General features: G+C 37.8%; 1 protein-coding gene across 7 annotated transcripts in view; it reads left to right on the forward strand.

Moving 5' to 3' along the window:
• The window catches only part of Gria2 (glutamate ionotropic receptor AMPA type subunit 2), a 132,197-nt gene that overhangs the window by 83,801 nt on the left and 20,840 nt on the right, over positions 1-27,556 (forward strand). For all 7 annotated transcript variants that reach the window (XR_005879509.1, XM_005076146.4, XM_013117780.3 and 4 more), the window contains exons 6-11: positions 2,792-2,953; positions 16,439-16,606; positions 16,877-16,981; positions 17,799-17,909; positions 23,777-23,983; positions 24,435-24,805. Coding sequence is in view for 6 of the 7 variants with exons in the window: in XM_005076146.4 (XP_005076203.1) it covers positions 2,792-2,953; positions 16,439-16,606; positions 16,877-16,981; positions 17,799-17,909; positions 23,777-23,983; positions 24,435-24,805 (1,124 nt within the window). In the remaining variant the exon portion in view is untranslated. The remainder of the gene's footprint in view (positions 1-2,791; positions 2,954-16,438; positions 16,607-16,876; positions 16,982-17,798; positions 17,910-23,776; positions 23,984-24,434; positions 24,806-27,556) is intronic.

The following is a 27,556-nucleotide window of genomic DNA, read 5'->3' on the forward strand; positions in this document are numbered from 1 at the left end:
TCAGCTAGTGAAGAAGTTCCAATTCAGATGCATCTCTGATAATTTAGACATTTCATTACATCGAAATCTGAAAAAATGCAGCCTGATGTTGACGGGTTTTCATTTTCTGTTCTCAATAGAAAATTAGCTGTTTCCCTCTGGCCAGCTATGTATGTTAGAAGAGATGGTTGCAAAAAGATTCATTAAAATCCTCACATATTGATTAATCTATTTAAGAATTGCTAAATAGTGGTCTTGGTTCTTCAGTTTCAGACTGCCATTAAGTTCCTGTTGCAGGGGGCGGGGCTGATAAAAAAGTTCCTGTTGCAGCATTTGAAAGGACAACTGGTCCTTAATATCATCAGGGATTAGTCATAGGGTCTTATGCTTGTGTTTCTCATTTCTGCTATTCTCATGGGTTTAAGTTAATGGTAATGATAAAGGAAGTGCAGTTATACAATGATAGTCATTTTAGAGGTCTTGTCAAGCCTCAGATTTTAGTTATTGGTGATGAGTCACTTGATGTAAGTCTTGTGAGTACATCTTCGTGAGTAATATGATGGTTTTATTTGGTGACTTGTTGCCAACTGAGTTGTCAGGCTTTGATCTCTCTGCTCTCATTTTGTTTTTGTCTTCCACTCTTACCTCTCGTACTCCTCCTCCTCTTCCTCCTCATCCTCTATCTCCTCCTTATATTTCTCCTCTTTCTTTTAAAATAGAAATTTTACAAAGGAACAAAGAAAGGAAAATTTGGAAAACAGATCCCTATATACGGCAGCATGAAATCTTATCAAAGTCTTCAGTTGAAAGTATTGCATAATCATAGTAAAATAACAACAAATGAATAAAATGATATGAAACCGAGTGAAAGAGAAGATGAGAAAAAAATGCCAGGAAGACAAGAAGTTGAAGGCTTTATATTGGGGCACTGAACAGATGAGGCATGAGGCAGGGCAAACAGAAGGAGAAGAATGTAAATTGCGACAGAGGAAGCAGGCAGATAACCCCTGCTCTTGCTGTCCACTCTTCCTTGGTCCCCAGAGGCAGAACCTGGCATGGGCTCCATGCATACATTTCTGAGAATGTGATGCTAACTGCAACCTGTGAGGGAGCAATATAACCAACAGAGGAGAAAGTAGCTAAGAAAGAAAGGGTTTCAGTTGATACTTGGATTTAATCTGATTCCCTGGGGCTCTGTGTTACATAAAATGCATTATTCTCCTCCAGCGTGTCTGAAGGCAGATGGGATTTTTAACCCAGAACCCAAATAGTTTTGTCACTGACTTAGGACTGTGATGGCACGGCTTCCATTGTCTCTGGGAAATTCTATCAACCAAAGTTATGTGCATAAGTCACTTTCTAGAACAAGGAAGCTCTTATGGACCAAAATAATCAGCTAACCCTCTCAAATGTATCCTAGGACACCTAGGTGCACCAATGAGAGTATTTACAAAATAGATTTGACTCAAAGGCCTTTGAAAAGAATAAATGGACACCCAAAGTATTCTCTCCACACACACCTCCAACATCTGGTGTCCATCAAGCACATATTTTATCTTTAGTTCATATTACTTTTCAGAAAAATATGCAGGTATAACTGGACTAACAGAAAGTGAAAGCCCTCACACACAGAATCCTGAACGCCCCCTCCAGTTCCCCATCACTCAGGTCCTAGAATTTAGCCACATACATACACCGTATACACTTGCTTTGAGGACTGGAAGTTTCTAAATGGCACAGAACAAAGAACCAGATCTAACGGGAAAAGACCAGTGACCACTCCTCCTGCCCATGTGTCTTACAGCTGGCATCTTGATGAGCTTCACTCCCACACTAGAAATCCAAGAAGTCCATTTAGAACCACATATATAGAAACAAAATTGTGGGCTAACATGAAGTAATCACTCTTTGCCCAGTTAAAAAGGATAATAATTCATGTTTTACATACTAACAACAAATAAAAGATTAATGATTAATTTGGGATATATTTAATCATCATGCATGATAGAATTAATATGTTTAAAATGTGAATACAGTTATATTTGCCACATTTAAATTTTGACTTCTATTTCTTCGATTAAACTTTTTGTTAAAATTTATAATAACACACAATTTGAATTAATGAAAGTGTAACATGGTGCGTGGATTTGTGCTTATAAGTGCACCACCTGTACTTGTCAGAAGAGGGCATCAAAGAAGTTACTGGAGAATATGACAGGCCCTGTGTGGCTATTGGGAGGGAACCTAGATCCTCTGCAAGAGCAGAACACATGACCATAACCACCCAAATTTCTCTCCAGAGATGTAACTATTGGTCGGATTCAATTATTGTATTATGTTTATTTCAAATTTAATGTGAAATTGCACTCCTGTTAAACAACTAAGAGCAACAATTGGGTTTTTCTTCCTCCTGATTTTAAAGATATTTTCTCAGGTGAGTGAATGGCCAGTTTAACTGAGAACAGTTGGATCAATATTTTCTATATGTAAGCATATGACTGTGCTCCACAATAATCTCAGCCAAGGAGACCAAGTCCTTACATGACACATGGAAACTGTCTCAGTACAAGAGAAAACATCTATGTAAATACTCTTGTGAGCTCATCATGAGATGATCAGTCAGCAAACTTATAGATTAGCGACCCAGAAAGATGCCCTTATGAGGTGAGGTGTGGTGAGGAGCACTGGCTGTGAAATACATGGAACCGTTTACATGGGCATTTTATCTTTCCTGTGTGTGTTTAACCTGTAAAGACACAATGTGTAGAGAGGCTAACTTCCCCCGGGATAACAAAATGTGTTTTATATCTAGGGATTTACTGATGGAGACCTGCTGAAAATTCAATTTGGAGGTGCAAATGTCTCTGGATTTCAGATCGTGGACTATGATGATTCCCTGGTGTCTAAATTTATAGAAAGGTGGTCGACACTGGAAGAGAAAGAATACCCCGGAGCACACACAGCGACAATTAAGGTTAGCATTAGGGGAAGGAAAGTGCGTAGAAAATGCTGGAAGGCATAGTGTGTAGTCCAAAAGACACGTTTCCAGTATTTTGTTTTTTTACCTAAGAAAAATGATGTGCTATGATAGTGTTCTTTTGCGTCTGCATTTCCATAATGTTTTCATTCATTTACCTGTCTACTGGAATTGTTATATTGTGGCTTCTCAATGAGAAACTTTGGTGGCAAATCAAAGGACAGATTTCTGCCTGCACTCACAGTGCTGTAAGGACAGACAGTGAAAAGACCACAGTATGGGAAGGAACACCAGGCTGTGGAACAGACGGCAGGGAAAGATGTAAATAATATGTCCTGAGAAGTCTTGTCTGAGGAAACAAGTTTTAAACTTAAGACCTAAAGAACAAATATTTTGTCTACAAATTTAAGAAATGATAATAGACGTGGACTCTTTTCAGTCTTTAATCATCTCACTTATACACAGTTTAGATAATAAGCATATGGCCACACACAAGATGCATACATGTGGTATGTCTGTAGTATGTGTAAAATAATTGATCATAAGAAAGCTGACTAAAAATGATTAGCTTAATAATGAAAGTATCAATATGGTGCCTACAAATCAACGTGGTGTCCACAATGTCAGGCAGAATCCCTGAAAGCTCACGAAATGCCTCACCATGAAGTGTGTAGGCTTGCTTTGCCTGCATGCATTTGGGCACTGAGTTCTTCCTATGTATATTGTGTAGACATGCATGCACATGTTTGCTACCTAATGTAGGTGTTTCTGCTGATGAGCGTATTTATCCTTTGTTGCTGATCTTAGCGAGAATATAATTAAGATTTAATTAAGGTTAAGACAGTATTATTATATTGAGTGTAAATGGTTTAGAGAATACATAATTGTCTTTTTGTGGAATTGGAAATGTGTTTCATTAAGGAGAAAAGATTTTATATATATATATATATAGTTTAAAACATACTAGTGATTTGTGTATTGTGGAAAATATATAAAGTTATCAGGGGACTAGTTGATCATATACAAAGTAGATATATGGCTATATATTTGTATCTAGTTATGAAATTTTCCTAGACAAACTACAGAAATTTTGAAGTTCTATATTGGGTAATATAAATAAATCTTTTTAATTTTAGTTAATTTCAGAGAGCCATTTTGTAATATGTTTGAAAAAACTTTATTTTTCTAAAAGGTAAGTTCCTGTTTGATGACCTTGACTTGAGCATTTATGCTGTCTATTATGTGAGCCTGTGGGATACTGTAATGTAACACAGCTTCAGAGATTGACATTGGACACACTGTAATGGGGTGTGTCTCCGTCTGGCTTAATAGATATTTCACAGATTATGCATCCATTCCTTGAACTTTAGGTGTCTGTTGCTTATAAATGATGCTGTTTAAGATGTGTAATGGAGAGGGCATTCCTCCCACATTCTTAAATGGAATCTGTGGTGATACGCTATTTATGATTTATTAAAGTTTGTCTGAGGATTCAGAAAACAAAGTCAGCCTCAAGCTATAGAAGCCAGGCAGTAGTGGTACACACTTTTAACCCCACCACTTGGGAGGTAGAGGTGGTAGAAGGAACTCGGATAGTTCAAGGCCACATTGAGCTACAAGAAATATATCCAGTCCTAAAGAGAAACAGCTCACACAAAGATGTGATCTCAGCACTTGGGATCATGTGCCTTTGATCCCAAGACTCAAGAGGTATTTAAGACAGGTTCTTAGAGTTAGCATTAATTCTCCAGCCACATTGAGGATAGAAAGACATTGAGTCTCAGGATTCTCCAGCCACATTGAGGAGAGCATAGAAACCTGGGATTACAGTCTGAGGTTGGGTGGAGGCAGGATCACCCTCATTTTGAGGTAGAGTAAGAGCTAGTGACCAGATGCTTTTATTTTGTGATATTCAGGCAAGTTTTAACAAGTCATAAATAATGTATCACAGGAATCTTCTTTCTCTTTACATGCTTTGAGTGCTCATTGTGGTGTCCCTATACTTATACTGCCTCTGAGAGAAACAGAAAAATGAGATTTCATTTTGTCTCCTAGAATCCACATCTTTGTTTGCCTTCATGTGTCTTATATGAAGATTTATGGGGCATGGGGTATCTAGACATGAATTCTGTTAAAATTTTGTTGAAATTTTGTCCCAGAATTCCAACTGTTGAGCTCATTCTTCAGCCAGTTTTCAGAGAGTTTATGATGGTTCCTCATAGTAGGATACTGCAAAGAAGGAAGGCTTAAGGTTTTAAAACAGATTTGGAATCCACATTTGATTATTCCGTGTAACACAATCATGGCTGTTAATTCTCAGCTGTTGTGAAGACTACCATTCAGTAGATGTTATCAGAGTGTGAGAACCATAGATCCTAATGGCTTCTCCTATCCTTTCTCAAAACACAGAATTTCAGCCAGTTGCTAAGGTCTCTTCCAAGTTGAGCATGTTGCAATTCCTTTATTTTACACAAGAGGCTTCACACAAATCACTGAAAGCCTTTGGGGTAAATTCATCTCTGGACTAGAGTTCATTCTAATTCAGATACATATTGTTTTTGTACTAGAGGGCCAGGAACTGAACCACACAACAGAAATAAAAAGCATATGAACTTTGACTTTGAGAATGCACAGTCTAAAAGAAAACACAAGTATATCAATGAGCAAATAAAATAAAGGACAATATGTGTTTAGTGAGCCAATTCCCTGCAGATGATTAGGAAAAAAACATGGACAGGAACTTAAGCAAGGCTTTTTGTATGGGGGCATCAGAATCAGAATACTCTTTACATGAAATTAGAATAGAAAGACAGGCAAATGAAGGGGATTTTGGAAGGAGCACCAAGTGGAGACACAGAGTCGTGCCCAGCACGACAAGTAGAAAGCTGAAAATCTTAATCTATTATAAGAAATAATTTAGGGTTAGGGTTAGGGTTAGAGTTATGGTTGTACTGCGACTGTACTGTGGTAACACTACTAAGTAAAATGAAGTTTACTTTTGAGGACTCTGAGCAAATTTTCTAGAGTAGACCAGGTATGGATACTTGAATATGTAGGGTGGATACACAGAACATAGGCATGACATACATGTTGTACAGGACAGCGTGGGACAGCATGGGATTAACATGAAACCCTATTGCATTCTAACTCTCCAAATAAAATTCTTCTATGGCTAGGCTTTAGGAATTATGTCAAGTTGTAGGAAGGAGAAATAATTATTCCAGAGTTTAAATTCCTAAAACTTAACACAGATCCAAAGTTTCTTAATTAAAATATATTCAATTGGTACATGAAAAACCTTAATTTGATATTTTAATATTTTAGCAATGATCAAATAAATAGCAATGCTTAAATTTCTTCACATTTACATAATCAAAAGTAACCAGAGTTACAGCACCAAGACATTAAATCACTAATGTTCTAATGACATGTAAAAACATTCATGTATCATCCTTCTCATATACATATATTTATTGAATTTCTACTCTGCAGTAGGCACTTTTCTTTGTGAGACAAAACACAAACTATTTATGAGGGTTTATATCAGAAACCAATAATCACTTTGTAGTATTGGCATAAATGGTCTTGGCAACACCTCAACCTTGCCTCTTTATTATCACTTAAGAAATTTTGATTTCCCATTGTTGCCTATATCCTCTTCAGCTTGTGCAAACTCCCCTTTACACCATCTTTTCCATAACATATCATGGCAACTCTAACCTCCATGTGCTGTTTAGACCAAACATATGGAAATATTAACAGTACCCTACCTCTCACAACTATTATCCAACCTGGCAGGAAATCAATTAATTCTGTCTCACTTCTAACTGTGCCTTGTCTTGTCCTCGGCAACCAGCCCAAACCCAACAACCACCCACACTCTGCCCTGTTACGATGCATTCTTGAGAACTGCTTCCTCTGTTTCCTATGCCTTCGATGTTTGTGTTCCCTCTAAAATGGAATTGGAGTGTGTTGTGCATCTTCTTCAAAAGCTCCTGTGTCCTTTATCATTTGGCATAGAAACCAAAGTCATCTTCTTGACATAGGAATTGCTCACATTCTTCACCTTACCTGTGACATCAGTTTGTGACTATGTTCCCTCACCAACTTCATGTATTCCTCTTTTTTAGTCCTTAAACACCCTTGACATTTTCCCACTGAGAACCTCTACATTGACTATTCCTTCTTCTAGAGCCTTCTACCCTTATATCTCTGAAAAAGTAAGCCTCTTGTGCTTCTTCAATCTTGGTCAAACGGCATCTCCTCATTGAAGCTGAAGGTCAGCTCTGTAAACTTTACTCCATTCAAGGGAGCTGACAGTGTAGTGTTTCTGCTTCGTAAAATCTTTTCTTTTGAAGTTATTTTTGACCTCCACTGTAATGTATTTGTAATTAATTTATTCATGATGTTGCTTTCATCTCCATGTCTGTAAGTAGATGTCTAGTTGTTTGTTGATCCATCACATGTTCACAAAATAGAATGAAGACTGCATAGTGACTTCGAATAAGAGCTTCCTGCATGAGCAAGTAGAGGAAGTTATCACCTATAAAGATTATGCAGTGCTGGTTTTGGAGTAGAAAGGCTTCTTGGAACAAAGAAAAGAGTTTGAAATTTGAAAGTGAATAAGATGCAAAGAGCAGGGGATAGGAAGCTATGAGTATTGGGGGAAGGTATATGCAAAGTTTTCCACTCGAGGAAAATAGACTGACTTTATGTCAGTGTAGGGAATTAATAGAGGTACCATTAAGAATGTGAAGAGCCAGGAAGTGCTGATCACACAGGTGTGAGGCTGGGAGTTCCATCCCCAGCATGGCAAAAGTCAGTAACATCCAGGAGATGGGTGCTGATTTGTTGGACTCAGAGAGATTGCAAGATTCCTGGTGACAAGGAGTTGCAGGGATTTCAGAAGGAAAAGGTATCACAAAGTTGTATAGGCAGGCCAGGATGGGGGCTGAAATTGACTATGCCTCAGGGTCTGTAGAAATAGACAGATTCAAAGCATTGACTTTCTTTTCTTAATTTCTTTATAAAATAAATAACTGTAGAAGTCACAACCATTGAAAGGTATGCTCAGATTTTTTTTAAATGCAAGACTCTGAGTAGCTTGTGCTTCCTTTAGAGATACTGGTTCTAAATAACACTGTGTGTACACAATAGAAGCTCCCAGGAGACATTTGTAAAAAGAACAATAATGGTCTGGAAAAAATTAGTAAGAACCTTGCAATTATCAGACTATCAAGAAAGAAACTATTAGATTATCATCTTTGTGGAATTTGCTTTAAGTCCCTGCCAGAAGCATTTGCTATGTTCTTTTGATCAAGGATAGCAGAAGAGCCCTGAGCTGTTGGCTCTGGCAATAAATTAGGAAGTTGTAGTAATGTAACCTGACTTTGAATTTACAAGGGGCAATGGAAAATAGATCTTTCACCTCTCCTAAAGCTTTCAAAAGGAAACAGAGTATAAGTAGATCTGTTTTTACAACAAAATGATAACTATTTCTGTTTTTAGATACATTTTGTGTTTTTAGGGTTTCCATCTTGCAAGACATCATATCCATGCTTCTGTTTCATGCACAACCTTTGCTGCCCTCCATGTCTTGATGTCCTTCTGGTATTAAGGAACTCCACTACCATCAGGAATTGACATTTATGTGACACTTTAAATAATGGATTTCACATATGAATCTCATTTTACTTAGGCGCTAACTTAATTCACATAATCTCAAACTTTCTTAATTGCTACCCTAAGAGAATTATTGGGTCTGTCTGAAAATAGTATAATGTTTCTCAATCCAGTAATTGGCATCCTGCATTAAACAGTATCCTGAGAGCCCAATAGACTTAATTCTGCTTAGTGAGTATTTAAACTGACCACAGACACACCTAAGACTAAGCATTTACTATTGCAAATATTAAAATAACTTACAGCACCTCAAAGCTTGATGCATTTAAGCCCTTTACTTCATAGTTAAAAAAAAACATATGTAAATTAACCCCACATATTTACAAAACTGATGTTGCCAAAGTTACATATCCCGAAAAAAGTATTTGCAAATAAATATATATTGTGCCATTGAAATGAATTATTCATATTTGTGATTATAATGAAGGACATCTGTGCTCAGCTGCATTCACTCAATTCTTCCTCTGAAGAACACTTGTAGGTCAGCAAGATTTCTTCAAAATCTCAGCTGCAACAATTATATGAAAGGCCACTTTAGGCCCTGAGTAAAAGCTACATAAATATTTCTAAGCTTTTCCGACTCTCTGCTCTCACCCATGGTCTCGCCATCATGCAAAAACTCCAGTGACTGGTGGGTAGACATCTCTGATCACCAGGTGTAGAAATTGTAGCCGGAGTAATCACCCTAGAGAGTCTGTGCTTTTTCATAAATAGTTAACCCTAAGGAACTGTGCACAGAGGCAGCAAGCAGTGGCAGCGAGGACGTGAGAAGAGTGACTGATTCGGCCTTGAAAAGAAAGCTCTACTTCGGAACAAGTCCTCACGGTGGCTGAATCAAATCCAGACCTTGCTTCAAATTGAACTCCTTTTTCTATTTTAGTTTGTGTAATTAGCTTTGCCGAGGATTGGAATCTGTAACAGTCTCTGAATGGGAGACGCTTGCTCCTTAAGTAAGATTTGTGTATTGAAACCAACAGACAATGTTTATATTTTAGGCATATAAGTTCATACATATATATTTTTAGAAAAAAAATATATATATAGTATTTAAATGTATTCTTTTGAAAATATCAGTCTTTCTTCACAGTCATTGAGATTGTTTTTGTTATTCATGGAAAATAATAAAAGATGCTAATACTAGTCTCTTTCCCCTGAGCTCCCATTTCCGTCTTGGAAATTGTGACTCACTTGCGTGGTTGCAAAAAGGTGGAGTTTCATGAATGTTTCACTCCTCTATGCACTGCAGTTCCAAAGGGCACATGCTCAAGATGCTTTACAGTAAATTAAGGATGACCTTATCACAGACATCTCTTCCAGAGGGTGGACAGTTGGTGAATTTGAAATTAAGATAAGTGAATAATTTCAGGCTCACAGTGCACTTTGTCTCACTGTTCTTTTTTCTTGAGACTATATTTGATTCTTAGATATTTCAAGGAGTTAAAATAAGTCTTTAAGCCGGGCGTTGGTGGCGCATACCTTTAATCCCAGCACTCAGGAGGCAGAGGCAGGCGGATCTCTGTGAGTTCGAGACCAGCCTGGACTACCAAGTGAGTTCCAGGACAGCCTCCAAAGCCACAGAGAAACCCTGTCTCGAAAAACCAAAAAAAAAAAAAAAAGTCTTTAAAATTTTTTCTTATAAATATATTTAACTTTCATAGACCCCACTATTTTGATCCTATTGACAATTATTTTATAAAGCAAAAATCAGAATATTATATTGTATAAGATTTTTAAAGGTATATAATAATTTGGTTTAATTAAATAACTTGTACTCTCTTTTTGTTTTTTGTTTTTTTTTTTGGTTTTACGAGACAGGGTTTCTCTGTTTTGGAGGCTGTCGGTCCAGCCTAGCCTCGAACTCACAGAGATCCGCCTGCCTCTGCCTCCCGAGTGCTGGGATTAAAGGCGTGTGCCACCAACGCCCGGCTAACTTGTACTCTCTTAGAAATGACTACAAGAATTTTTTTTTTTTTTTTTTGGTTTTTACGAGACAGGGTTTCTCTGTATTGTTTTGGATGCTGTCGGTCCAGCCCAGCCTTGAACTCACAGAGATCCGCCTGTCTCTGCCTCCCGAGTGCTGGGATTAAAGGCATGCGCCACCACCGCCCGGTGACTACAAGAATTTTTACCAAGCAATAAAACTCCCATGCTGGAGTATGTCGTGTGAAACATTACTTTTACAGACAGTAAGGTATTGATAAGCAACTTTTCAACTGTCTGGCCGTGTTGAGCAGTTGGGAATTATCACTTAGATGTCTTTACGCTGTTCATTGTGTGGGTGACCTATTTTCTTCACTGACTAGACCACAGAATTCTGTTATTGTAGAACAGATAGTGATTTTTAAAGCAAGTGAAAATACCCTTGCTTTACAGCAAGATTGATAGCATATCTTACAATTTGTCAAATATTCATTTTCTATCCATACACAACACAGCATTTGCCAAATGGAGTGGCAGCTGTCATGGTGTGCCTAGGACTGACCTGTTTCTTTTTTTTTATCATTTTTTATTTTAATTTTAAATAGCTTGTTTTACATGTCAATCCCAGTTCCCTCTCCCTCCCCTCCTCCCACACTCCCCTTCCCCCCCCACCCTCCCACTCTATTGCCAAATCCTTCCACATAGGGGATATCTAGAGTCTGGACTGACCTGTTTCTTAGGATTCAGACTTTCTGTTTTACATAGTGACAGACTATGCAAACCACAGATCTAACTGTGTCACAGGGCTGGATTCAAATTCCTTCCTTGTAGCAAAATTTTGGAGCTATGTGTAATATAAAATTTTGTGAGCTGTAATCTTCACCTATAAAGTCAGAATAAAACTATTTGTGGATTTAGGTATTTTAGTAACTACCAGGTGACAAATTATTTGTGGCTTTGATTTATCCATAATGACCAGATCACAAATGACAAATAGACAAGGTGAACATGGATTTTTTTTTTCACCTTGCTATTCAATACCTGCCAACACAGTACAAGCACTGTTATTTTTATTGCTCAATCTTACAGTGGTTCTCAACCCTTTAACACAGTTCTTTATGTTGTGGTGACATCCATGCATAAAATTATTTCATTGCTACTTTATAACAGTAATTTTGCTACTGTTGTGACTCATAATTCAAAAACCTGCATATGGGATATATGATCAATAGGGTTGAGACCCTAAGAGGCACCACATACTCTAATAACCACCCCAAGATAGAGAAGGAGCAAATGGAAAGTCTGATCCAGGCTGTTTTCTGACATACAAGTCCGTGCTTTCTAAACTATACTCAAATAATTTCATGTCTCATAACAAATTGAAAATGGTACAATTTATAGGACTTAAAAAACATTTCAGTAGTGAGTAAAGGTTGGTATTTTTGTTCCAAAAACCATTTTCTATGTTTTCAAGATGTAGAAAACATGTAATAAAACATGGAACTATAATCTACAAAAGCCTATATTGTATTCATGGCATCCTCTTTTATATTCATTAAGCACAAGGTGAGATAAACACAAGCTTTTTCCTTCTGCCGCCCTTTTTGATGTTAGAAATGTCATCTTCTGTTACCAGTGATTACATTATTCCTTTATTTGGATGATTTGCATGGTATTATTGGACATAACATTTAAAATTCATATTTCATTTTGTCTTTGAAATATAAAACTTATTAAGTGTACAATTAAAATGGAATAAAGCATGCGTTTGGAAAATGGACCATGAAAATGATTTCCCAGATCTTCTTGTGCTCGTGTGGCGATGCTGAGCCTGTGGGAAGCGCTAAGCAGAATGGCCCCCTACTGAAGGATGAATTCCTAACTCAGCCATGAGAGTTCACAGAACATAAACACCAGGGCAGAGATGGCAGCAGTTATTTTCAGGGAAAGAAGATAGTTACACAGTTATCACATTCTCTTCAAACTAATTTATATCTACTCTAGTGAGCAGTGGGATCAAATGGAAATGTTTCGCTCTCCAGTCAAAATTGTGAGCTCACTTGTTTTAGGAAAAATAAATGAGCCACGAATGCAGAACAGAAGTTAAAAAGGCACTGCGTCACACACTGCTGATTGTCTACTAGCTCAGAATTGCGTTTCTGACTGTGCGTTTTAATTTAAAAAGATAATAAGCTGAATATGCGCTTAGGTTTGAGCATTTGAGAAAGGCTGAGGGGACTTCTTACCCAGTGAGCATGCTCAGCTGCAGTGGGGATGTGAGGCACGGATCAGGATGCTTTCAGTTCAGGCTAATCGTATTTCTAACGTATTTGCCACGTATGGTCCTCTAAAGCAGTTAGTGGATGCCTTCATGGATATCTCCTGCAATGAGAGCAAGCTGACTTAATGAAGATCTTGGCTTTTAGCTATTATAATTTTAATACGAATTGCAATATTTCCTTAATATCCAACTTGTTTGAACTTAAGTTCCATTACCTATTCAGAGATCTAGGCATTGATGTAAAGGGATGGAAATGAAGGGAATAGTGTATAGGAAGAAAATTAATCAATACTTTCTGTTGTGAGATAATAAAAACAGACACACAGCAAAGCAGATGCAACCTGCTGTGGCTTTTCTTATTAACCTCAGCAACTCTTCTCTTAAATTGACATGATCTTTTAATAGGAATATAATACAGATTTTAAGTGACACACGAATGCTTTAGAATATTGTGAAAGCAATGGTATTAACTGCTTTTCCACTTCATTAGCGCTTATTCTACTTTTAAAGGTTATGGACTTGTAATATCATTCTCATTTGAATTTGAAAACTTAATACTGTATCTTTTCACTTATTTAGGCAGATACTCTGCCTCTGGTGACCAGCCCTAAAACATTCTCCTATTGTCAGAAATTTATGTTTCTTCTAATCATTGCAAAATACAAACAATCCTGCTTCAATTTTATTGCCTGGAAAGATTCTATGTGCATAAAAATATTTTGGCAAGATAAGTTCTAAAAATTTCATTTTAGATTAAATGATTCAATTTGCTTTGTTGGCTCTCTATTTTGTCTAATGTTTTGCATTTACGTTTATAGGTTGAGTTCGAAGTGTCTTCAATAACTCAAATGCTGCCATTTGGGAAATGTGCACACACACACACACACACACACACACACACACACACACACACACACTTACATATCTGCATTCAGTACCTGCATTCAGGAAGTATCTAATATATTCATTCTGGAGTCTGTTAATCTTCATTACCAAGTGATCCAAATCTCTATCCAGGAAAGATTTATAGATTCCTCAGAAAATGCAGGGAGAAAGCTCACATGTGGCCTGAAGTGACATTATATCACAAGAGATACTTTGATGACTAACATTTGAGAAGGAATTTTAGTAATTATAACTTAACATAATATAAAATGCTTGAAGTCTTAGCATTTTGGAAAGCTGAAACAGGAAGATTACAATATCATGGTCAACCTGGAATCACTTCCTAAAATAATAAAAAAAGAAACATAATAGAAATAAAAGAAACGAATGAAGGTTTACAGACAAAGCATGTCTTAATAGAGCTATAGCACTCAGTCTCATAGGCTTGCACCCATTTTCCATCCTCTTTGAAGGGGTATGATCTATGTAACACCTCTGACCTACTTTTTTCCTTTCTTCCGTCGTTCCTTCCTTCGCTCCTTCCTTCCTTTTTAACTTCTGAACTCCCTTCTTTCTTTTTTCTTTCTCATTTCTTCTTGCGTTTTCAATATGCCAAACCCTATTGTAGTTGTTAAGATAACAGGCAAGATCTGCTCTTCCGTGGAGTACCTATTCTGGTGGGGAGGACATTCAAAGCAAACAAATGAAGAATGTTCACATAGACTGGTCAGGTGCTGGGAAATGGTATAAATAAGACAAATGGGAAAGTGACTGAAGCATGGCTGTGTAGGAAGGGTAGCACTGCAAAAGCAGGATGTAAGAGCCTACAGATGGACTCATGGCCATGGACGGAAGAATAGTGAAAGGTTTCTGCACCCAATGAGCCTTTCTGCCAATGCAGCAATCCAAATTAGACCAATCAAACCAAATTAGAAAAAGCCCAGGTTTAATGGGTAAAATGCTCCTCCCAGGTGATTTTCTGCCTTCCCCCACCCCCAAGAGAGGAGATAGGAAAACCATGTGTCTGGTTTTTGGGAGAGAGTTAACATACCTTGTGGGAGTGGTCTTGAGCATCTCTGTGGGAGGAGCCTCATTTGGTGTGCTTTCTGAGATGAGTCAGGGTTTGGGGAGAGAGAGATGATGAATTGAGGTGGAACTTCCACCAAAACAGATAGCACTTAGCAAAGGAGAAGACTGATATGTGAAGTCAGATTCAGAAGTGCCTCTCAAAATATTTTCCAGAAGAATGAAATAGAAAAATAGGATGGTGATTTGAAGAAAATATTGGAACAAACCATTTTCCTGTCTCTCCCCCCAACCCCCGCATCTCTTATTTTTTCTCCATTCCTTTCTTATTTCTTCCTGTAATTGTGGTAGGAAATAATAAAGAAGTTGAGTTTTTAGTAGAGATGATTCAGAAGAGAGAGTGAGGTGGACGAGGGATATTGCATGTGTCATTCCAGAAGCAAATCTGTTTAAGGAAACCAGAGGTGTCAGATTAGAGCACCGCAGGGGGTGGGGGTGGGGCTTGGAGGAAGTGTGACCAGTTCAGTTCTGTCAACTCAGGGGGGCAAACGTTTTGTGAGGCATAGGCTTTTCTCCCTCCAGGTGACAAAACAGGAACATCTATCTGGGTACCTCTTTCTCTCCACAATGCAGCACACCTGGGATGAGTTTTGAGAAAGAGAAGCAGGTAAAGGCTATGGTATTTAGAAAACGAAGTGGATCACTGACTCTGGCAAAAATAAAACAGTAGGAAATGACCTCCTTGCAGGTGTAATTTTAAGAAGAGAAAAAGGAGAGGTTAGAATGGGCAAGGATGCTGTGGTAAAGGACATAGGGGATGAGGGAGAAGGGGAAGGAAACAAGAGAAAGGGGAAAGGCATTTTTGTCCCAAAGAGACAAAGGACTGCCTCTGGGTAAAGGGAGACAGACATAGGGAAATGGTGGTTTATAAAAGTAAAAGGAGAAAGCCTGTGTTAGGATGAGGTGTTTATTTTAACTGGGTATGTTAAATAGGTGAGCCAAAAGGAACTTTTGATTGCTGGACTTGGTAGTCAGCTTCAGGAGGAGAAAGTATCCAAACAAAAAAGGGGAAAGATGTTGGTGACTAGCTTTAGGAATTTATTTATTTATTTATTTATTTATTTATTTTTAATCTAATGGTTTTTTGCCAAGGTAGAGGGAATGGGAAAAGAGCAAGACCTGCAGAGTTGTGTTAAAGCCTGCTCAACTGTCTTAAGTTTCAGCTACACTTTCATAGATTGTTAAAGCATAAAAGTAACTGAGTAATGACAGTTCATTTCTTCTTCCTCAACACAAGAAACACACAGGACAATATAAACGAATGGTCTAATACCACTCTAAGGTATATGTGTCAACCACCAACATTGATTCAGTGTCAATATTCCATCTATTGTACTGGCTCAATAAGAATCTGATCTCAAAAAAAGTAATAAACTTTCAGCTAAGTTAGCTACGATACTAAGAAATTTGGACATGTTGAATGTTCAGAATATGTTCCATAGTCCCATTACTCACATCCTTGTTGGATTCTAAGAGAGCTGGATGGAGGAGATGTATTTAACTTCCTGGACCTTTGTGCCCAGTCGTAGGCAGGAACAGTCTGGATGGCCTGTGTTACATACTGGGAAGTCATGTGCAACAAAGTTCTGAATCTTCTCCCATCCTGACAGATGTGTGATTCTTTTCAGTATACATCTGCCCTGACCTATGATGCTGTCCAAGTGATGACTGAAGCTTTCCGCAACCTTCGGAAGCAGAGGATTGAAATCTCCCGGAGAGGCAATGCAGGCGATTGTTTGGCCAACCCAGCTGTGCCTTGGGGACAAGGTGTAGAAATAGAACGGGCTCTCAAACAGGTCAGTTCCTCAGAATGAGGGCTAATATGACTCCACACAGTCGTTAAGCTGGTTTTCGGGGTTTCTCTCAAAACATGTAGGTCACCTTTGTTTTATTCCTTATGTTGAACTCACAGGCCACGTTGTTTCATGAACACAAAGGTAGGTTGGAGAGTAAACAGTTCCCTACTAAAATCACCTTCTGCTTAGGTCAGTGTGAGCAATCTTCCCCAGTTTATATCTTGGATTTAATAAATTTATAACCGTGCTTTATTTCCATCCCATCATTAGGTTCAAGTTGAAGGTCTCTCTGGAAATATTAAGTTTGACCAGAATGGAAAAAGAATAAACTACACAATTAATATCATGGAGCTCAAAACAAATGGGCCCCGGAAGGTAAAACTTTTAAGGATTTAATCCGGGGTCTCCCCTTGGAGGAGGCAGATTCTATTATAAGCCTTCACTGCTGGGGTCACAGTGCATGTGTGGGTAGACAATGGTGAACTGCTACTAGAAACACATTCAGATTTGAGATATGCTTTATGAATGAAATCAGTTCATTTTTGGCAAGTGGCAGTAATAATTCATTTAAAATAGTACTTGAATGCAGAAGTGTTACCTTTTCAACTTCAATAAAAAGTCATTAATTATAAGATAGGAAACAAGTGCAAAAATATAATGCATTCAGAAGAAATAAACAGTGGTGTAGGGATGTGTTTAACTGCTTAATTCAAAATCTTAAAGTAGTCTGGGTAAATCATCACTGTTTGGGATATAATTACATGGCAAATTATTACCCCAAGACCCAAACTATCAAACAGATTTAGAAAGTGAGCCATATATACTGCCACATGCCTTTAATCTCTGAACTACAGAAGCTGGGGGGGTTGTGAGTTGAATGCAAGTTAAGCTATCCAGTGAGTTCTAGACAAACAAGGGATACATAGCTAGTTGCTTAGGCAATTAAACAAAATAAAAAAACAAATAATAAAATAGGAAGATTCGACTCAATTATTAGAATTATTTTTGTTTTTACAATTTCAGTTGCAATCAAATGTATGTTTATGAAGGGAAAATTGTGGCTATTATTTTGAGGCCTGTTTGATGTGGTTGTTGCATTAGGTGCAGACCTAGTTGGGTTTGAAAAGTGTCAAATTTTTTACATGAAGACAGGCCACTACTCATCATGCTTACCAACTGTGACCTTTTCCAGATTGGGTACTGGAGTGAAGTGGATAAAATGGTTGTCACCTTAACTGAGCTCCCTTCTGGAAATGACACATCCGGGCTTGAAAATAAAACTGTAGTTGTCACCACAATATTGGTAATTAACTGCATGTTCCTATATTGCACTCTAATTTTTCTTGTTCAGAGTATCCTCCTGGAGACTTGCTGTCTAGGTTTTGGGGTAGTCACTACACCAACCAGCCTTCCTCAATGTTGAATTCATTGTATACCTGCGGCTGTGTCACGATTGCATGCTTACCTGATGTAGGGATTACACATGGGCTAAGCTGAAGCACTTAGAATGTTCTCATCCTCTGGGAGGCTGAAGTCTATCTAGCTTGACAATGAAACTCTGCTGCTGACATGGTGAACAGCAAGGTCTTGTTTGTTCCTTATACTTCCTCATTGGGTATTGTGATCGAATGATGCTGTTAAACCTTGTTTATACATAATGTAAAGCAAGTGTGATATCTTTAATGCCTTCATTTGAACACAGTGGTGGCCATTTGCCCAGTTCCAAATGCATGGTTATTGAAAGTATGAGGCAAAACTTGCCTGGATATAAACCATATAGGATCTATATCAAAAGAAAAAAATGTGGATCAAGAAGGCCCAATGCTAAACAAGGAATGGGGAGAAGGTGCTAATGAATGTGGTTTTGAGATAAAGTGATTGTACACTGCTTTACTGAGAAATAAGGTTATAAATTGGTGGATTCATTATCCTATCAACATTAGATGAAAACATAGATCCACAGTAAGAGATTTAGATAAAACACTAGTGGCACCTGGAATTCTCTCTCTTTTATTTTTCTTTTATTGTTTATTTTAAATTAGAAACATGCTTATTTTATCTTGTCAATCTCAGTTCCCCCCTCCCCTCCTCCCTTGCCCCCCACTAACCTCCTATCCCATACCCTTTTGGCTCCCCAGGGAGGATGAGGCCTTCCATGGGGATCTTGAATGTCTGCCATATTATTTGGCGCAGGTCCTAGGCCCTCTCCCATGTGTCTAGGCTAAGAGAGTATCCCTCTATGTGGAATGGGCTCCCAAAGTCCATTGCTATGCCAGGGATAAATACTGATCCACTACCAGAGGACCCATAGATTGCTAAGGTCTCCTTACTGACACCCATGTTCAGGGGGTCTGGATCAGTCCTATGCTCATTTCCCAGCTATCAGTCTGGGGTCCATGAGCTCCCCCTTCGTTTAGGTCAGCTGTTTCTGTGGATTTCACCAGCCTGGTATTGGCCCCTGTGCTCATCAATCCTCCCTCTCTGCAACTGGATTCCAGGAGTTCAGTTCAGTGTTTAGCTGTGGGTGCCTGCTTCTGCTTCCATCAGCTACTGGATGAAGGCTCTAGGATTGCATATCAGGTAGTCATCAATGTTATCGGAGAAGGGCATTTAAGGTAGCCTCTCCACTATTGCTTAGATTATTAGTTGGTATCATCATTGTAGAATGTATGAATGTGAATATTTTGGGTATATGCCTAAGAGTTGAATTGCTGAATCTTGTGGTAGACTGATTCTCATTTTCCTGAGGTATCTCCACACTGATTCCCAAAGTGGCTGTACGAGTTGGCACTCCCACCAGCAGTGAAGGAGTGTTCCCCTTTCTCCATATCCTCTCCAGCATAAACTGTCTTTGGTGTTTTTGGGTTTAGCCATTGTCATAGGAAGGATGTTATCTCAGAGTTGTTTTGATTTGCATTTCCCTGATGGTTTAAGGATGTTGAACCTTTTTTTAAGTGTCTCTCATCCATTTTACACTCCTCTATTAAGGATTCTCTATTTAGTTCTGCACCCAACTTTTTAATTGAATTATTTGGTGTTTTGGGGACTATTTTCTTGATTTTTTTGTAAGTTTGGGATATCAGCCCTCTGTCAGATGTGGGGTTAGTGAATATCTTTTTCCATTCTGTGGACTGCTGTTGTATCTTATTGACTGTGTGCTTTGCCTTACAGAAGCTCCTCAGTTTCAGGAGGTCCCATTTATTAATTGTTGATCTCAGTGTCTGTGCTACTGATGTTATGCTCAAGAAGTCATTGCTTTCCTGAGTGTTTTATTATCAATGTTCATGAGGGATATTGGTCTGTAGTACTCTTGGTTTGTTGTCTCTTTGTGTGACTTGGTACCAAGGTAATTGTAGCCTCGTAAAAAGGGTTTGGCAATGAACCTTCTACTTATATTGTGTGGGACAATTTGAGGAGTATTGGTATTAGGTCTTCTTTGAATGTCTGGTAGAAATCTGCACTGAAGCCATCTGGGCCTGCATTTTTTTGGTTGGGAGGCTTCTGATGACTGCTTCTATTTAATTAGGGGTTATAGGTCTGTTTAAATTGCTTATCTGTTCTTGATTTAATTTTGTTAAGTGATACCTATCCAGAAAATTGTCCATTGCCTTAAATTTTCAAATTTTGTGGAGTACAGGTTTTCAAAGTATGACCTGATGATTCTCTGAATTTCCTCAGTGTCAGTTGTTTTGTCCCACTTTTCATTTCTGATTTATTTAATTTGCATGTTCTCTCTCTGCCTTTTGATTAGTTTGGATAATGGTTTGTCTATCTTGTTAATTTTCTCAAAGAAGCAACTCCTTGTTGGATTGATTATTTGTATTTTTTTCTTTGTTTCTACTTTATTGATTTCAGCCCTCAGTTTGATTATTTCCTTGTGTCTACTCCTCTGGAGTGAGTTTGCTTCTTTTAACTCTAGAGCTTTCAGTTTTGCCATTAATTCTGTAGTGTGACTATTCTCCAGTTTCTTCATGGGGGCACTTAGTGCTGTGAACTTTCCTCTTAGTGCTGCTTTCAAAGTGTCCCATAAGTTTGTGTTTGTTGTGTCTTTATTCTCATTGAATTCTAGAAAATCTTTAATTTATTTCTTTATTTCTTCCTTGACGCAGGAGTGGTGCAATTGCATGCTGTTCAATTTCCATGAGTTTGTAGGGTTTCTGCAATTTGTGTTGTTGTTGAATTCTTACTTTAAGGCATGGTGGTCTGATAAGATACATGGGGTTATTCCATTTTTTTTTGTATTGGCTGAGGTTTGCTATGTTGCCAAGTATGTGGTTGATTTTAGAGAAGGTCCCATGTGGTGCTGAGAAGGCATATTCTTTTATGTTTGGATGGAATGTTCTATAGATGTCTGTTAAACACAGTTGGGTCATAACTTCTGTTAGTTCCTTCGTTTCTTTGTTAAGTTTCTGTCTGGTAGTCCTGTCTAGTGGTAGGAGTGAAGTGTTGAAATCTCCCCCTATAACTGTGTGAGGTCTTACATGTGATTTGAGTTTTAGGTATGTTTCTTTTACAAACGTGGGTGCCTTTGTATTTGGGGCATAGATGTTCAGAATTGAAACTTCTTCATGATGAATTTTTCCTGTAATGAATATGAAATGACCTTCTTCATCTCTTTTGATTGATTTTAGTTTGAAGTCTAATTTGTTAGATTTTAGGATTGCTACACCAGCTTGTTTCTTGGATCCATTTGATTGGAAAATCTTATCCGAACCCTTTACTCTGATGTAATGTCTGTCTTTAAAGTTGAGGTGTGTTTCTTGTATGCAGAAGGATGGATTCTGTCTTTGTATCCCTAGCCTGTGTCTTTTTATAGGCAAATTAAGATCATTAGTATTGAAGGAAATTAAGGAAGAGTGAATGTTAATTCTTGTTTGTTTTGGATTCGTTGGTGGTGATAGTATTGTGTGTGGATTTACCTTGCTTTTCCTTTTGGCTTTTGGTAAAATGGGATTATCTATTTCCTATGTTTTTGTGAGTATAGTTAACTTCCTTAAGTTGGAGGTTTCCTTCTAGTATTTTCTTTAGGGCTGGATTAGTGGGCATGTATTGTTTAAATCTGGTTTTGTCATGAAATATCTTGTTTTCTCCATCTGTAGTGACTGAAAGGTTTGCTGGGTATAATAGTCTATGCTGGCATCAGTGGTCTCTTAGTGTTGGTAAAAATCTATCCAGGACGTTCTGGCTTTCAGGGTTTCCATGGAGAAGACAGGTGTAATTCTGATAGGTTTGCCTTTATATGTTACTTATCATTTTTTCTTAGCTGCTCTTAATATTCTTTCTTTATTCTGTATGTTTGGTGATTTGATTATTATGTTATGAGTGGACTTTTTTGTGGTCCACTCTATTTGTTGTTCTGTAGTCTTCTTGTACCTTCATTGGCATGTCTTTCTCTATGATTTTGCTGAATATGTTTTCTGCAACTTTGAGCTGGGTTTCTTCACCTTCTTCTATACCTATTATTCTTAGGTTTGGCCTTTTCACAGTGTCCCATATTTCCTGGATATTTTGTGTTAGGGATTTGTTGGACTTAACATTTTCTTTGTTCAATGAATCTATTTCTTCTAGTGTATTTTCAACATCTCAGATTCTCTCTTCCATCTCTTGTATTCTGTTGGTTATGCTTGTATCTGCAGTTCCTGATTGTTTACCTATCTTTTCTAATTCCAGCATTCCCTCACACTGTATTTTTTTATTGTCACTATTTCAGCTTTCAAACCTTGCACTGTTAGAAATTTTTCTTGCAATTTTTGGTTTGTCTTTTCTTCCATTTCTTAAAAGATTTTCTCATTTTGTCTTTTAGGATCTCTGTCATTTTCACGAAAATGTTTTTAAGGTCATTCTCTTCTGCTTCATCTGTGTTGGGATGTTCTGGTCTAGCTGGTGTGAAGTCTCTAGATTCTGGTGGTGTCCTATTGATTTTTCTGTTGTTGAATGTGTTCTTATAATTTCATCTTCCCATTCCTTCTTCCAGTGGGTGCAGGTGGGGTCTTCTCCTCTCTTGGTGGTTATGGGTCCAAGGTTCTCTTCCAGTGGGTGCAAGCAGGTCCAATATTCTGAGGGTGTCTCACCGTGCATGCAGGCAGGTCTGAGGCACTCCTTCTCCTGTTGGGTGGGAGTGGGACGAGCACAGACATTTCAGCAGGCTCACAATTGCTGGGTCCACTGGGGGTGCATCAACATGCCTGTAGTCCCCAGGCCAGGAGATCCCAGATTGGGCAAGCAGAAGTCAGGCCTGAGACAGGGTCCCAAGCTCATTACTCCCCTGAGTAGGGGTGGGAGTAGCCCATAGATATTAGCAGACTCAAGGTTGCTCGGTCCCCTGGGAGCAAGTTGACCTGCTTGCAGTCCCCAGACTAGTAGATCACTGAGTGGCCACCTGGAATTCACTTGATGAATGTGAGTTGGACATGTGGGAATTTGGTTGGGAGGCTTTTGATGACTGCTTCTATTTTGTTAGCCACTAACCCGTTTACATTTATATTTTGTAACACTACAAAGTGGACAACGTCAACGTTGCTGAATCATTTCATCATCCTTCCTTTCTCATGAGTTTCTAGGGAGAAAGCTGCTGAAGCTATGCTTGTAGAATCATTCTAGTGTATTAGATCCCATATCTGAAGTGAGATACAAAACTTTTAGCAATAGAATCAGTATATTGCCATGGCAATGATCATTTTCAATTTATAGAGCATTGTGTGTGCACCTTTTTCACACTTGTGTTTGTACTTGAAGCACCAGTAATACAGAAGTTTCCTGAACTCAGGCTTTTGAGGTTGGTGTTCACTTAATCTTGAATAAGGACAAGGAAGACCCAAATTTGAATATAGTAGTTGTTAAGCAAAAATTTCCCTCTCTGATGTTTAAGGATTACAAATAAAATGAGGGACATGCTAACAACTTTTGGGTATGTTACTCTAATAGGATTAGATATAAACCATTTTAATGACCAATAATATAGAGATTTAATGAGTTTGGCTGAAGAAGCACTACACACACACACACACACACACACACACACACACATATTTCTGTCAATATCTACCATATTATTTCTACCTAACATATGCCTATGTGTAACGAGATATTAGTAAACTAGGAGTTTGACATAGTAACAGTATGTAAATAATCCAGTATGATAATCAGTGAACATATTGTCTTTCTTTATAGGAATCACCATATGTTATGATGAAGAAGAATCATGAAATGCTTGAAGGCAATGAGCGTTATGAGGGCTACTGTGTTGACTTAGCTGCAGAAATTGCCAAACATTGTGGGTTCAAGTACAAGTTGACTATTGTTGGGGATGGCAAGTATGGGGCCAGGGATGCAGACACCAAAATTTGGAATGGTATGGTTGGAGAACTTGTATATGGGGTAAGTATACATCGCTTTAAAGGTAAAGTAATTCAGTTTGAACAATTGTTTAGAGAATGGCCACTCTTCATTTTTTTAAATATTCATATCTTAGTTGTTGGCATTCCATAATGCTCTAGAAAAAAAATGTTTTAATTCTGTGATAAAATTTGAAAAGTTGTGGCAGAAGCAAGAAGTAAACTTGAAAATTAACTGAAGCATGCATCACACCTATTTTCAAGCACACATGTTATCCCAAAGCTTAATGACCTTAGCCAAGTCAGACAGGTCAACCATTTGTCAGTAATACTAGGTGGATAGACAGATTGCCCTCTTGCTTATTCTGTAGCACCGGAGCCATAATCACTACTACTCCTCTCTAACTTCCATCCCTTTCCATTCCAAGTTTTAGCCATGTGTCTTTTCTAACCATAATTCTGGGTCCTATTATTTTCCTCTCTTTCCTTTACAGAAAGCCGATATTGCAATTGCTCCACTAACTATCACCCTTGTGAGAGAAGAAGTGATTGACTTCTCCAAGCCCTTCATGAGTCTTGGAATCTCTATCATGATCAAGAAGCCTCAGAAGTCCAAACCAGGAGTGTTTTCCTTTCTTGATCCTTTAGCCTATGAAATCTGGATGTGCATTGTGTTTGCCTACATTGGGGTCAGTGTAGTTTTATTCCTGGTCAGCAGATTTAGCCCCTACGAGTGGCACACTGAGGAATTTGAAGATGGAAGAGAAACACAAAGTAGTGAATCAACTAACGAATTTGGGATTTTTAATAGTCTCTGGTTTTCCTTGGGTGCCTTTATGCAGCAAGGATGCGATATTTCGCCAAGGTTGGTCACTCACCTGCTTCAACTTTGTGCATTTTAGGTCTCAAGTGAATATTCATGGTGTTTATGAATTCACTATAAAGATGTCACCAGCTGCCGACCACGTGTCCAAGCAATTTAAAGTGCTTAGAGGACAAATTTTTACCATCGGTGTAAGCCTGTGAAATACTAGAACAACGTTCCTTGAATGTTGATCGTGTGTTTCCCTGGTGAAATTATAAACACCATGGAGAGGCTATAAAATGCATAAGGTTCCTATCATTCCATGCCTGCTTGGAGGGGTACCGTGTTTTTGCTGCATATTCTCATTTTACAGTCATCTGTGTGTTGACCCACAGACCTGTATATGGGAAAATGGGCAATGTTAGCTCTTTCCTAGAGTCAACAACTTGTTAGACAACACTTCATTTGAACATACTTCATCTCTTTATTTTCCTAACATCAATTCATGAAAATGGTGTGTGAGAGAGATTATTAAACTTTTTAAATGTTAGACTTCTGCATAAAAAAAGCTTGATTGTACACACTCAAGTAGCTAGAAATGCAGACAGAGAACCAATGATTTTCTGCAAATGCCAATTTCATATTGAACAGTGCATATTCATACACTTCTATTCACACCAGGGTATGACTGTCTCAGGCTAAAGTTCCTAATTATCATGTAACTGTCACAAATCACCAATTGCTTTTGTTTATATTAAAACATGAATGATACCTCCTTGTGTCTCTTCAGACACATGACTCTTGCTTCTGCTAGGGTGGCATCATTAACATTTAAAGCCAGGATGTTATTTGTCTTCTGGGACAGTTCAGTTCGAGCTAGCATAGCCTTCTTTCATTCCAAGGATAATCTTTACTACTAAAGGGAGTGACTCTTTGATAATAATTAATTAAAATGATAGTTTTTGAGTACTTGTGAATTGCAAGCAATTAATTTCAAAATGAATATTAGCATCTTAAAAGCATAGTTTTCTAAGTGTTCTAGTACCTTCTACTGGCTGAGAAGAGGAAAATGCACCCTCTAGGCAGAAATTATTAAACACTTAATCTCTGGTAGTTATAATGGTAGTTCATTATAAAAGTCCCATTAAAAAGGAAAAAATGAATTGTGTAGACTTTTTAAAGAGAAAACTCTTAGTTCCACATGCATGGTAGCTTATTTTTAGTTCTTCTATGAATTAGAATTATTCTAAATATATTTTCATGACAAGCACAAAGGGGTACATAGTCCCAGGTACACAGTTAAACTCTGACAACATGTATATTGTTTAAACTCTCATTCTGTATTTAGTTATCTGATTTAAGTTAAAGTTATGAAGATAAGTTTTCAAGATTAAGGAAGAAAAAAATTAACAAAACTGAGGAGTCAGAGGGCATTCTGGTCCATGAAACACTGGTTGACTGGCTTAGTTTTGGCAGGACCACTGAACTGTGGTACACTACTTCTAAGTAAAAGGCAGCTGTGCTTGGCTGGCACACATTAAACTCTGTCTTTCAGATAAGCAGAGCTGTGTGTGGGTTTATAATGAAGTAGACGCTGTCCTGTGTTCCCAGAGATGGACCATGTCTGGGAGCCTTCCCACACCCCACTCACAGCATGGCACCACAGTTGCTTTGTTATCTAGTGCTTGCTAAGCACCAGACAAATCTTTTGCCTTTGTGGCTGGAGTTGAAGGCACACTTATTCTAGAACGTCCCGTAGTCCACTGTGGCATTTAGACAATTTCTCTTTTTTATTATGCTTGATTCCAAAACAGGATGTTTTGTTGTGTACTTAGATTTCATTGGTGAGTCTCAACACAGTTCAGACTCAATAACATTTATTTTTTAGTAAGAAACAATTGTTTTCAGTTAGAGTATTTCCATTGTTACTGATTTTTTATTTTAGAATATATAGATATAACACATGTCATTAACATGTACTTGCCTTGGTGCTTACATGCCATGTGCACTTAAAATTGAACCTAAAACCTAGCACTGGCCAATTTAGTGATTGTTTTAAGAAGAGAGTGACCTGCACTACTATGTTTTAGGATGCAGACACAGCTACTGCACAGCAGAGCAGTAGAATGATCACTCTCTTTACAAAAGAGCTTAAAATGGACAGACCCCTCAGAGTCTCCTTTTAAATATTTTGGAAATGCATCTATCAATCTTTTCCAAGTACGGTCTGCTGTGGAACTCCATTAAGAATGTTGAAAGGACATATTTGAATTATAGTCTAGGATGATTTGCTGAATTCAGTGACTTTAACCTGCCTGAAATTACAAATAAACAAAAAGGAAGAAGAAACAAAGTTAGTTTGGGGTCTCTTCACTATAAGATATTTTTTGAAACACAGAAATTAGAAAAACAATAAGCTTAATGATTACTGTTATTCTTCAGTCTGTCTTATTATATCAACAATATCTCTACATGTAAATCATGTGCCAATGAAACATCATTATTTGATGCATATTAAAAATAAATCACAATGCCTCTGCATTCACATTCTTAAGAATATATGATAGAAAGTAAAGCCTTTGCTTTTAATTATGGCAGCTTTCATTACAAATTAAAATCAAGTTTTTTCTTCTTAATAAAATTTCTCCAGAATGCTCAGAACAATTAATTGTTGCTTTTAAGACAGTTACAGATGAGTGACAAATTCTAAAAATTCTATATTTTAGAATTAATATAGTTAAGATAATAATGAAATATTTAATGTCAGTAATATTTTAAGCACTGGAATAAAAGAAAAGTAATAAGAACTAG

Source organism: Mesocricetus auratus, unplaced genomic scaffold, assembly GCF_017639785.1.
Source record: "Mesocricetus auratus isolate SY011 unplaced genomic scaffold, BCM_Maur_2.0 Super-Scaffold_100009, whole genome shotgun sequence".
Taxonomy (NCBI): domain Eukaryota; kingdom Metazoa; phylum Chordata; class Mammalia; order Rodentia; family Cricetidae; genus Mesocricetus; species Mesocricetus auratus.